Below are 13,795 nucleotides of genomic sequence, written 5' to 3'. Positions count from 1 at the left end.
CTCTGCATCCTTCATAGGTAATATTAATTTCATTAATTCTTCATACATTTTTACGTGTTTTATACATTTTTATAGCACCTGTGGTCCTCAGGAGTCGAAAAGGACCGCATGACATTAGACTGGTTTTAGGACAGAAAAAAAAACATTACCAACTTTTTTTTCACCTTTTAAGGTAACTCATGACCAACACATTGGTATATAATTTTCATATTTTTTTCATTATTATTGGTCATTTTAGTCAAATATACAAAATTAGGCCTCATTTCAAGAGAAAAAAAGTAATAAAACCTGAATATTTTTTTCAATAGTAATAGTGGGAAAAAGATTCTTGATGGGAATGCACAGAGTAGGTTATGTCAACTTTTAGTGAAACTTATGTTTTGAAAACATTGTTCAGTTTTAGATGACAGCAAAAAAAAGACCTGGAGAAGGTGGCTATTTGCCGTTTCCATGGTTTCGTTCACCGCTATGTAGAGACTTATAAAGTCCATACAAAGTAAAGCATGTTAAGATCATAACTCATATACAACAACTTCCTAATAATTCTGAGGTTATTGAGGGAAAACTCTTAGTTAATGTCTTACTGGTTGTATAATAAGGCCATGCAGAATAAGGCATTAATAACTACTTAATAATGACTAATTAAGAGCCAATATGTTACTTTTTTTCATGCTAATAAGCAACTAATTCATGTTGAATATGTGTTACCTAATATAAAATGTTACCAAATATATATTTCTAACATTGCACTGTAAAATATGGTCTCCCAAACGCCTCATTGCTGTCTTTTTGTGTGTGTGTGTGTGTGCGTGTGTGTGCGTGTGTGTGTGTGTGTGTGTGTGTGTGTGTGTGTGTGTGTGTGTGTGTGTGTGTGTGTGCGCGCGTGCGTACGTGTGTGCGTGCGTGCGTGCGTGTGAGCAGGTGAGAGGAGAACAGTGGTTTCTTGCATGAGGATAGTCAATAAAACCATGGAGGTGGTCAATGATAGTTACTGTCAACCAGAGAACCGACCACTCCCCCAAGTACAACTCTGCAATTCTCATCCCTGTCAGCACCGGTGAGACAAGTACACACAGACACACACATACACATGTGCAGCATTTTCACAGCCGCTGGTTGCTTGTAGATGTGCTAGCAGGTGCTGCAATTTAAAGGAATTGAATTGATAGTAGAGATGGTCCGATCAGGTTTTTTGAGACCGATACAGATCACCGATCACCTAAAGCCTCACCGATCCGATTACCGATCAGAACCGATCGATCACGTGGGACGATATTAATATTTATATTTTACTCTTGTTTCCCCCCCATCAATTCATCCACTCATGCACAGCCCTATAGTCTTTCATTTATGTTAACCTTGTAATCATTTATTTACTAGATACTACTAGGTTACCTAGATTGACCTTTATTTATTGCATAGCAGTAACTTTAATATTCCTTCATAGCAGCAGTGGCACTGTGGAAAACAATATGCCAACATGGCCTCTATAGGGCAGTCAAGAACAGGCAAGAGCTTCATGTTGAAAGTTCATTCATTGATACTATCCATTTTAAATGGCTGTATTGTTGCATATATCGTATAGAATACAATTCAAATAAAAATTGAGCCTATTTAACAGGCTAAACAACCTCAAAATGCCAGTCTGAACATTGGTGGCATTATGTCACATTGAACTACTGTACAGTGTAACATATTATTATTATTGCTCACTCTCACACTAACATTTCTCTAAATGTCTAAATGCTTGCATAAATTGCAGCTAGCATGTGTGACAGCGGACTCACTCACTTAGATAAAGTTCCATATGGCAGACATGTTGTGGGTGTGTGTAGGTGCATGCAGGCTGCGTGACCACAACACAACACTTCTTCTTCTTCTTCGTTTTAAAGCGGCAGCGTTTCGGCGCACTACAGCCACCTTTGGATCCGGAATATATATCACACCATAACAAACACTTGTAAAGCGCATGTATAATGCGATCGGATCGGTGATTTTATCCTTTGATCTGATTTTTCGACCAATCGTTTTTTTATCATATCGGCCCAATCCGATCAGTTGCCGATCGATCGGCGTCATCCCTAATTGATAGTAATGTAAAACTGAGATTAATGCCACATATTCAGTGTTTATTGTCTTATCTTGTCATTGACATGAAAATGTCAGGCCGGGCTCAAGGCAGGACTCAGATGCAGGACTCAGATGCAGGACTCAGATGCAGAGCAGGTGTACTTAAAGTAACTTTATTCAGGATGTGCAGCGAGAGTAATCCTCAAACAGAGTGAAAATAAAAAGTGCTACAAAATCTGCTGAGACTGTGCTGTGAGATCTAACAAAATAAAAGTCGCTCCAAAGGAGGAGAAACACTAAGAACCTAACTACACTGACTTAATAAACCAACCCACCCTAATCTAAGAAACGAGGGGATCTATCTAACCTAACAAGGGGGAAAACAAACAAATAAAAACTCTAACAAACAAAAGGCGCTCCAAAAGGGAGGAACAAAAAAAAAAGAGAAAATACAGAAATCATCACTTGTTTTAAAATGTGCCCTATAAAAGTGATTTGTACGTCAACACTAAACTGGTAACCCTTACAAAAACTGTTTCAGACCTCCATCCAGAGTTAAACATTTTAATCAAAAGCAGATTGAATGGATAAACTCTCGATGAATGTGTTTTTTCCAGGTGGGTGACAGGAGAGTGGGGATCCTGCTCAGCCACATGTGGTAAAGGTTTTCGCAAGAGGGAGGTGGTTTGTGTTTACCATCTACAGAATGGTTCACTCATCAACACCAGTGAATTATATTGCCAAGGAGGAAAACCTGTTGTTGTGCAGGCTTGTGAGGGCCAACCCTGCCTCACTATGTGGGAGGTTTCACAGTGGTCCAAGGTACGTCATACACACATTTCTTAAGGCAGAACTTGATCGGAAGCATGTGCACACCATTAAAAGCTTTGTAAAAATTGTGTACACATTTCCTAGTGGAATTAGATCAGTGGAGAACTAAATTCTATAATTATGTTAAAAATGAATGTTTTTCACTATTTATTTTACCTTGAACACTCATTTTGAATCAAATTTCATTGAAGAAAAACCTTCATTCGTCATGATACATACAACAACATATGTGCCATAAGATGCAATTCAGTCACAACAAAACAGGGTAACACTTCATATTAGGGAACATATATTAATTAGTTGCTTATGAGCATGCAAATAAGTAACATATTGGCTCTTAATTAGTCATTATTAAGTATTTTTTTAAAATATGTTTTTTGGCCATTTTCAAGGCTTTATTGACAGTGGAGAGACAGAGGGAAAGGGCACCAAGTCGGATTCGAACCCGGGCCGCCCGCTCACAAGGACTATGCCACTGTGGTATGCGCTCTACCAGGTGTGCCACTGGGACGCCCCTTAAGTAGTTATTAATGCCTTATTCTGCATGGCCTTATTATGCAACCAGTAAGCCATTAACTAAGAGTTTTCCCTCAATAACCTCAGAATTATTGCTTATTAATAGTAAGTAAGGGAGTTGTTGAAACTTTCTTACTACTTGGTGGGTCACTGGTAGACTAACTTTGGCGCAAAGTGAGCCACTTTGTAGAGTAATGATTGACATTACAATCTACCAATCCTCATCCAATCATCCAAAAGGAGCCACCAGTCACGTCAAAGGTCTGGAGAAGGTGGCTATTTGCCGTTTCCATGGTTTCCTTCACCGCTATGTGGAGACTTATAAAGTCCATACAAAGTAAAGCATATTAAGATCATAACTCATATACAAGAGCTTCCTAACTTACTACTAATTAGCAATAATTCTGAGGTTATTGAGGGAAAACTCTTAGTTAATGCCTTACTGGTTGTATAATAAGGCCATGCAGAATAAGGCATTGATAACTACTTAATAATGACTAATTAAGAGACAATATGTTACTTATTTGCTAATAAACAACAAATTCATGTTGAATATGTGTTACCTAATCTAAAATGTTACCAAATATATTTTTTTCAACATTGCACTGTAAAACATGGACTCCCAAACGCCTCATTGCTGTCTTTGTGTGTGTGTGTGTGTGTGTGTGTGTGTGTGTGTGTATATATAATATATTACTTATTTGCATTGATTAATGTTAAATATGTGTTCCCTAATATGAAGTGTTACCCAGAACAGATGTAGTGTTTGGTTTTTCCTACAAGTTCCAAAGCTTCTTAAGAAGGGGATCTCAAGTACAGTTGAATTAATCAACAATCACATTTCTAAAAGTGAATGTTTGTGAAATGGATTTTACGGTCAAATGAGTCTAAAGATGCTTTGGGGAAATTGGATCTAAATCAGTTGTGGCCATGTCAGTGATGTTTGATTGACGTAGAAGACGTGTAATGACTTATGGAACATTTTATTGGTGCCCTTCATGTTGATGACTGTTTAGGTAAAAACAAGGTTGAATATTTTTATCCTAAATATATTAGATTTTCAAATGCTGATCAGTGGTTTTACAGATGTTCTCCAAAGATATAAACAGTTGTTACCTTCTTCCTATTCTTTTCCATTGTTCTGTTTTCCTCTCTTTTTTTCATTTGTTTTCCCTCCCCTTCATCCAGTGCTCGTCCGACTGTGGTCACGGTGTTCACAAACGGACGGTGTCATGTACAAACCCTCTGGGTCTATGTGATCCTCTGTCTCAGCCTGCTAGAGAGGAGCCCTGTGAGGATCACTCCAAATGTTACGAATGGAGGACTGGTGACTGGTCCAAGGTAAATGATCTTGAAACCCCATGGTTGGTATATGGTGAAGACATGATTATGTTGAAAAAGTAACTAAAAGAGGTCCAACAGCTCTTGATATGTCAAGCTAGTGAGAACACAGTGTGAACTTACATCACCTATTGGCTGTTTCAGTGCTCGTCATCCTGCGGGAAGAGCCTGCAATCACGAGTGGTCCACTGTATGCACAAAGTGACTGGTCGCCATGGAAATGACTGCCCAGTGGCTCTTATGCCTCCGACGTACCGGTCCTGTTACCATGGTATCTGCAGTGAGAAAAACACCACCACCTCCCCCAGGCTAGGTGAGATACTTGTCACAACTTTGTTCTGTGGAAACTTTGCACCATCGTTTTTATTTTTATCTTTGAAAGTGAACCAGATTTCTTTTTAACTGACATGTACAAATGATTTTCTCTAAGGTAAAAATAAATTCTCAAGAGATTTAAATCTGAGTAAATTTGGGAGTGAAAAAAAAGTTGCAAAAAACAAATTAACTAGTAAAATATACAAACTAAATAGTTAACTTGACATAAATAAGAAAAACTGAACTCATTGGTGGAAATTGGATAGGATTGAAAATCCCCTTCTAACCTCCATATTGATGTTAGCTGGCTGCTGATCTGTTTTCAAGGCCATCATTTGTTTACTGGCTTCTATCACACAAAACACACACACACACACACAGACACACACACAAACGCGCGCACACACACATACATATGATATTTTCAATTTTTGGTAGGAGTCACTTCATCAAGATTGCGGATCGGAGATGGTAGCCATATAAAGTCTATGAGAACCAATATCTCTTCTAAGAAGGTCAATCTTGGTGTCAAAATCTACATTTCTGGGTCAAGGAATCATTTAAAGCTAATGAGAATATCACTAGATGATTATTTGATCAAATAGATATGTTCGTTTTCACTCAGACTGGTAGGCAACTTCAAGTGCAGCAGCGGGAATCCTGAGTGAAATCTATGTTCACGGAGAATGCGGATTAGCTGCCATGTACACTGCTCAAACAAATCAAGGGAAAGCTTATATCTCATGTCAGATCTTGTATATACATTTTTCCCAACAGAAAATGTAGATTTGACACCAAGATTGACCTTCTAAGTGGCTTGGAAGATATATAGGTTCTCATAGACTTTATACGGCTGCCATCTCCGATCCACAATCTTGATAAAGTGGCTCCTACCAAAAATTGAAACCTATGGTGAAAGAGAGCATGTGGAAAAAATTTGGTGCTTTTGTCCGGCGTGTCCCCATTCTTCTAAAATCTGGTCCTAAGCCGCCTGACTAATATAGTACAGGGCCGTACGCCCTGGCTCTGTTTAAAGATCTCTTATTGGTCATTTCAAGCACTTGGCGGTTCTAGTGGCCATCTGGCCATAGCGGCCATAAGCAGGCAAGCAGGCATTGAAATTGCTTGTCAGGCCAGCTCTGCACACACACACACCACACCACACACACACACACACACACACACACACACGTTTTACTTTTAATAAATATGTACAATGACTCTGGGTATAGCTAACCACGACTTCATTGACTGCAAACATGTTGTCATCATAAATACACTCAGCAGGGGGTGCACTTGGCTGCCTTTGGCTCCCCTATAGCTCCTATCCTACTTAGCTTAAAACACTTGTGTTCACATCATAGCAAGGCAGGATTTGCTGCAAAATTCAATTTAAACACAGAGAAACGTATGCAGTCGGCCTGAAATCCAAAAGAAGATTAATTTCTGTTTGTCACAGACATAAAGCCATGAGGAATTATTGCAACATGGTCTCACAGGAATCCGTGAAATAGCCACGGATTCACTAAACTCAAAATCTGTGGAATAGCCACGGAATCACTCAAATTTCCGTGAAACTGACACGGATTTCGCTACAATGCAAGTTAATGACAGTCATATCCCGTGGCTATTCCAAAATACAAAGTGATTATGTACATTCACTGAGTGAATATTTAGAAAATAAAACATATTTCTCGCTAGAAATGTGATCAAAATCCATTTTTATGCAGAAACTAAGTCAAAATATTGATTTTTTCACTAAAAATGAGAGAACTGTCTGGAACAAACCAATAGGAATATCCAGGGAATAGCCACGGGATTGCAAGCCAACTTGCATTGTAGCGAAATCCGTGTCAGTTTCACGGAAATTTGAATTATTTCGTGGCTATTCCACGGATTTTGAGTTAAGTGAATCCGTGGCTATTTCACGGATTCCTGTGAGACCAGGTTCAATTATTGTCCATTAGATACCTTTTCTGGTTTGAGTTTGTTTTTTTCTCTTTTGTAATAGATGATCATAGATGATGTCAGCAGCAGCATAAAAGCATGGTGAGTACGGAAAGGAAATCAACAAATAACTGAACTTAAAGAACATATTACTCTTCTGTGTTTCGCTTCAAAACAAAACAATGCTAATGTTAACTGTAGCATCATGTGTGACATGTTAACCCCCACCCAGCTGCTAACACTGACCTACAGATGCATACGAGGACCAGTGGACAGAGTACTGTTGTGTGATCCAAGAGAAGAACCTCTGTCAGGACGTGAGGTGCTACCAGTGCTGAAATCTTTTGTGGGTTTTATGCCAAGAAAATACTGCACACGACTAAATGCTATTTTCTTCCCACATAAGGCTACTTTTTGTTGTTTTCTATATTGTTAAATGATCTAGATTGTTCAATGTCTAGAAAAATGATGGTGAGAAAACATCATTGATGGAAGTTTCTGTACTGTACCGTATTATAGCAATTTGTGTCTGTTTCAAATAACTACCAGGTAGGTTTATATATATATATATATATATATATATATTATACTTAAATATTAATGATGTCAACTTTAATGTACAATTACTGATCTAGAGGCATGTTAAACTGTTGAGGACTACAGTGATTCAAACCAGCTAATTATAGGTGACCCACTGATCCACTGGTCTGTTTAACCCATTTAGGCCTAAAACGCCTGCAAAAAATGCCTGTAAAACCTCTGGGCGATTTTAAAATGACCCCCTAAAACCTGAAGTTTTTCTGGAAATTCAACAGAAGTGTCAACGCTTCCTACTAAATAATCGATTTTTCAGCCTCTGTAGCAGATAGAAATGAAATTCAAAAAGTATTTGAGAGCTTATAGCTGTTATATCTGAGCTCCCTCCGCTATAGTCGTCTTCCACCATGATTTCAGTTCTGAAAAAGTCCCATGATGCATTGCGACACTCCCACATGTATTCTCATTTTGTGTCTTTTTTGCTCATTTTTTGTCTTTTTTTAGTCATGTTGTCTTTTTGTGTCTTTTTTAGTCATTTTGTGTCTTTTTTGGTCATTTTGTGTTTTTTTTTTGGTGATGATAGTCCCATGTTGCATTGCGACACTCCCACATGTATTCTGATGCATTTCATTGGCCAAGAGACCAAAAATAGGTGGAAAAAACTACAAATACTATAAAACGACGTATCCGCTTTCCCGGCTTTAATGGTAGAATAACGCAACATCGCCCCCGGTTTTAATGGGGGAAATGCGGTAATGCTTTCCCGGCTTAAATGGGTTAAAGGCGGTGAATAACTTATGTAACAGAACATTGTGCATTCATTAAGTAACACTGTTTTGTTTTCTCTCAGATGCAATGGAGTTGATAGATTTCGAATGTTCTTGCCAATATTAGTCTATTCTAAATTTTACAATTAGATCAACTTTGAGCCTCATCAACTTTACATATGTATTTCACATATCTGGATAATGAAGTAGCCTAATATTTAATCCACGTTTGTTCACACTTTGTTTCAAGTTTGTGCCTTTGTTGGCCAAATATTCAATCCGAATACAGTCCATCTTACATTTCACAGCTTCATATGAATATGTTGTCTAAAGGGTGATGAACATGTAATTATTTGAATTGCCAAATCAGTATGGTTGTTACATGAACTGTCACCATGTGTGTTGTTGTTCTGTGTCATCACACAACATTTATACTGTTATCAACTTTTTGCCCAATATTGGTTAAACCCTTCTGAGCAGAAAACAAAATGCTTGGATCAAATTCAATTGTATTTCAAGTCGACTGTAAAGTGATTCTCCTTTATTCTGTTACATAATCAATTATGTGATTTTACGAGGAAAAACAACCTGTAAGACCCATTGTAATTATGTTGCTTTTCCATTAAACAAGAATGCAGACTGCTTTCTTGCTTTGCCTGTCCTCACACACCACCATACATTGTAGTAGTCCACAAACAATTAAATCAATGTATTTGTTTTTGGGAAATGATAACATTTTTGGATTTATATCTTTCATAAATCCTTATATTTGTAAAACTTCCTTGTAAATGCTTGCAATCAAAGTATTTTGTATGAACATGAAGTGGTGAATGAAGTTGTTGAATCTGAACTAAAACACTATAGTCACACTGTAAGACCAACTAACAGATCAAGGCAGCAGTAGACCAGCAACTCCTGTGTTCTGCAAGGTCAAATTATTATTTTTTTGTCAATCGAGACAGAGGGAGATATGCACAACCTTCTGTCCAGATTTGATTTATGACCCTGTTGACCTTTTCACCCCATAGGAAATAAGGAAATGTTGATCTTTTATCCACTATAGTATTAGTAGTAGTAGTAATATTTTTAAAATAATATAAAAATACAATGCACTTGGATATTTACTGTACAGTAAAAATGTGACAAACGTTTAAACTAAACATTTTATTCTGATATTCCACAGTGAAAATTCCTCTAAGTTTGTGAGAAGATACCTGAGGTCCTCTAGTATGTAGCTGAAGTGGAAATAGTGACTGGAAAATATTTTTCTTTAATATAATGTCATATTTTACTGTGCAGTCTATATCAATATACTGAATAAAGTGAGAAAGAATGACAGTAAAGTGTTTACCTATCATGTCAGCTCACTTTTTAAATTAATTTACCATAAATATCACAATACGGGGCACTACATGATATAGTGACGGCTGGTTTGACTACAGAGAAGAGAATGAAGGCTCACTGAACCGCAGTCTTAATTAGTCAAGTCAAGTTAAATTTATTTATATAGCACATTTCATACAGCTCGGACTCAGTGTGCTAAAAGTAAAAATCATACATGACGGAAATATACAATATACAAACACTAAGCATTGCATTAACATTATAAATAAAACAGATAAAATAAACCATAAAATAATGTGACATACATAAAAACATATAAGACAGCATAAAAAAATTAGGGTAGAGTCGGGTAAGAGGTAGTGGTATTATCATTGTTAAAAGAAACAACAATACTGCTTTTAAAATAGCCTTTACCCTTTACCTAACTAAAAGCTTGAGAAAAAAAAGATGTGTTTTAGTCTGTTTTTAAAGGAAGATACTGTTGTAACAGATCTGAGTTCATGTGGTAAAGAATTCCAGAGAGTAGGACCAGAATGGCTGAAGGCACCATGAGCTGCTTCAGTGTTTATTCTTAGTATGGTGACGAGATCTTCATTTTTTAAATTTTAATTAGACTGTTTTGAGGGAAGTTCCTGACGCACGATACAAAGGGAAGCAAAATGCAGCAAATATTGAGCAAAATGCAGCATAAACCAAATGTTTTACCTTTTTAGTTAACTACAAATGTATGTAAAATATAATGGGAGTGTGCATAGGTGCTGACTTGGGTTAAACAGTGAAATATATAAGGTCTAATGGAATCACATTGTGAAGAGACTGCCAAATGGCTACTTAGTATTCATATGTCTGCAGGCAGCATAAACCTACCTAAAGTATACATGATGCACCGGGATGCAAGAATGAGATAAACACTGCCTACTGTATGTCCGCGCGTGTAAATTACGCACGGAGCTGGAAACTGTAAAGAATTTACTGTGATTTTTACAGTAACTTATTGGCAGCAATTAACAAGTAACTAGAACTACTATATTTTTATTTACAATACTGTTTTTATACTGTAAAATAAAAAACAAACACTGATTTTAGTTTTATTTACAGTACTGGTTTCTTTACCGTAAAATAAAAAAAAATTAAACACTGATTTTTCAGTTGTGTTTACAGGACTGATTTGTTTACTGTAAGAATAAAAAAAAACTGTTAAACATTGTGATTTTTAATGGTACCGTATATGGCAATATGGCACAGTAAACAATGCTGATAATTTGATAATAATTGAATCATTATTTTTTATAGAAGTAACTATTAATTAAAAGTAATTACTCTATACACTAAAATAATGGAAACTAATATTAATACGTATACTTTTTTACAATTGATTTCCATACTGTGTTTTGTATGAAAAACTTTACTTTAAGTTAATTACTTAAACAGCATTTGTATAGGTCTGATTCTGATCAAAATTATGATAAAAATGAAAAAAATACAGTCGTAGTAGTAGATTTTCACAGTAATGCTTTGACTACTGTATTTTTGTCACGAGGAGCGATTTTTATTGTAAATTATACAGCACTATACTGTAAAAATCAAACACAGTGATGGACTGTGAATAAAACAGTAAATAACTGCAGATTTCACAGTGATTATTTACAGTGTGGCTGTGAGCAGCTCACTTCACCAGCCTACATACAGTGTAATAAAGTTTAAGATAGACAGACAGACAGCAGTCCAGTATTTAGGTACAATAAAATACAATAGAATAAAATACTGAGGTAGAATAAATAAAAACAACACGAGAAGAAACACAGAATAGAACAAGGACACTTAAGAAGTTAAAAGAAGATAAGTTAAGGTACAGTGGCAAGATGATGGTAATTGTACTGATGATGTGATGGTAATAATGTTATTGTGAATATAGATATAAAATATACAGTATAAAATATATAATAATAATAATAATAATATGATCAAATATTATATAATAATAATAATAATAAGGCCAGTATTATAATAATAGCCTGTGCAGGATGTGCATATATACATAACATTATATATCTATATATATCTATATCTACATATATATATATATATATATATATATCTACATATGTATATATATATATATATATATATATATATACATATATAAGAATATAAGAACATATAGATAAGTAGAATATGCAAAAGGACATGAATATTGTATAGCTATGATATATAATATCAATATGATTAATATTAACACATCTCACATATGATGTGAAGTATATGTTCCAGTATTGGAACTTAAAGGCTATATTGTAACGTTAGTTGTCAAGTCAGATGTGTGTGTGTGTGTGTGTGTGTGTGTGTGTGTGTGTGCGCGAGAGAGAAAAGAAGAGAGAGAGAGAGAGCGTCAACATGTCTTTGATATGTGACAGGAGCTGATGTTGACTGTGTGGACACAATATTGTGCTTGTCCGCGCCACGCAGACACACACGCCGTGGTCAAGTCAACATGATTGACTTCAGGGACAACAGCGGCGCAGCTGTGATAGGAGTCCAGTCCAGAAGGTCCTGAACGGTGGACCATGAAGACAGTCTGCTGTCACTTGGAAGGATGGATCCGTGGTTAACATTCAAACCAACCGGGACAGCAAATGCTCCTTTATCGGGTTCGCCTGTGCATTTACTCTGCGTTGGTTTTGATTTTTGCCCTTTCTTTACACTGATGGACAGTTCCGGATGGACCTATGTTCCATCGGAACATAGGTTTCTGTACGCCCTGTTTTGTTTGCATATGAAAGGAAGACCCAGAGAAAGATCATGCTGGGTTACTCTGAGTTGATTTTCTCTCTGATTAAAGACAGGCTGTCCGGCTGATCGGATGATTCCTGCTCTCTTTCAAACAAATAAAGGTGAGTGACAGTGTGCTAATGAATAAAGGTAGCCTACGTACCTGTGTGAATTCCAGAAAGCGAGTTTGTTAACCATTTGATGCACAACATGGGTCTAAAGTGTCCCGACTAAGTTTTTATATTCTATATCTTTGCAATAAATTAATTTCATCATTCAGTATTGCAGGTTTTCCTCAAATGACTTGTTTTTGATCATCATACATTCTAATTTTTTGTTTTCATTTCTTACTTCTTGAATAAAAACCCCTTTTTATCACTACGCTTCTAATGCACAAGGTCATTTTTGGCCCATGTTGTGCATTAGAAGGTGTTTATATGTTGTCACCAATTTAAAACCTGACAAAGAAGACACAAATATTAACTATCCTATTTTGTTAAATTGGTGTTTTTCCACTGGAAATTATTATTTGGTGGCTCTATATGTATCCAAAGCAGACCGTGGTAAGTGCAATAACCGTTTGGTTTTGAGTTGGATTTTGTGTTTTTTATGTAATTATTTATCTGAAGTAAAGCAAAATTGAAATCTAAAACTTTGTCACAAGATAAAACAGACATCAAGGAGTTCATTTTTAGTTATAACTCAATTTTTTTTTACCACAAATGTAGTTACTTCAGTTAGACTTTGTAGGGCAGACTGCACTCATTCTCACACATACTCATACATACCAGCTACCCTAAACGGTGCCTCCTGCCACCATTGGGAATTCATTCACACACGGATGAATGCAGCCTCAGGAGCAATTTGGGGGCTACCATGGTCTGGGATCCTCGGTAGGTGACCACTCTACCAACGGAGCCACAGCCGCCCCAACGTTTTTTAGTCATGCACAAGTGTAACTCAGGCTGAACATTGTCAGAGTTGATTGAACTAACTCAGATCAGCTGATGTGGAACTGACAAGTCAGAGTTCCCAATCTCAGAGTAAATGAACTCAGAGTTCAGGGTTAGAGTTTGTTAAAGCTGCTCTCTGGAACACTGCCCTGCTCTCTACAGCCACTGTTGGTGTCGACATGGTGTACACAGTAAAAACTGGTCTGGTTACTGGGAGTAAGTTTTAAGTTTTTGGTTGATTACAGTCTTTCTTTTGAGTATGTGTGCTAAAATTGCCAAACTGTGTAATTTTCAATTTGTCCTTAAATACAGTATGGCTGCCATTTCCAACTCATTGGTTAAAAAGAAATTGCTTTATTTGTTTTCAGGTGCCACGCTTTTCCTTGTTTCTGCCCCTCAACAGCC

At 36.6% G+C, this 13,795-nt stretch overlaps 1 protein-coding gene across 1 annotated transcript in view; it reads left to right on the top strand.

Annotated features, from left to right (window-relative positions):
- Positions 1–7,425, top strand: part of adamts17 (ADAM metallopeptidase with thrombospondin type 1 motif, 17) — a 77,552-nt gene extending 70,127 nt beyond the window's left edge. Inside the window, 6 exon segments of the mRNA XM_059353846.1 lie at positions 922–1,057; positions 2,688–2,892; positions 4,606–4,758; positions 4,903–5,098; positions 7,273–7,351; positions 7,353–7,425. Coding sequence (XP_059209829.1) covers positions 922–1,057; positions 2,688–2,892; positions 4,606–4,758; positions 4,903–5,098; positions 7,273–7,351; positions 7,353–7,425 — 842 coding nt within the window.
- Positions 7,426–13,795: the final 6,370 nt, after the last annotated feature.

This window comes from Centropristis striata, chromosome 2, assembly GCF_030273125.1.
Source record: "Centropristis striata isolate RG_2023a ecotype Rhode Island chromosome 2, C.striata_1.0, whole genome shotgun sequence".
NCBI lineage: Eukaryota > Metazoa > Chordata > Actinopteri > Perciformes > Serranidae > Centropristis > Centropristis striata.
This window is presented reverse-complemented; position numbering and strand designations above follow the sequence as displayed.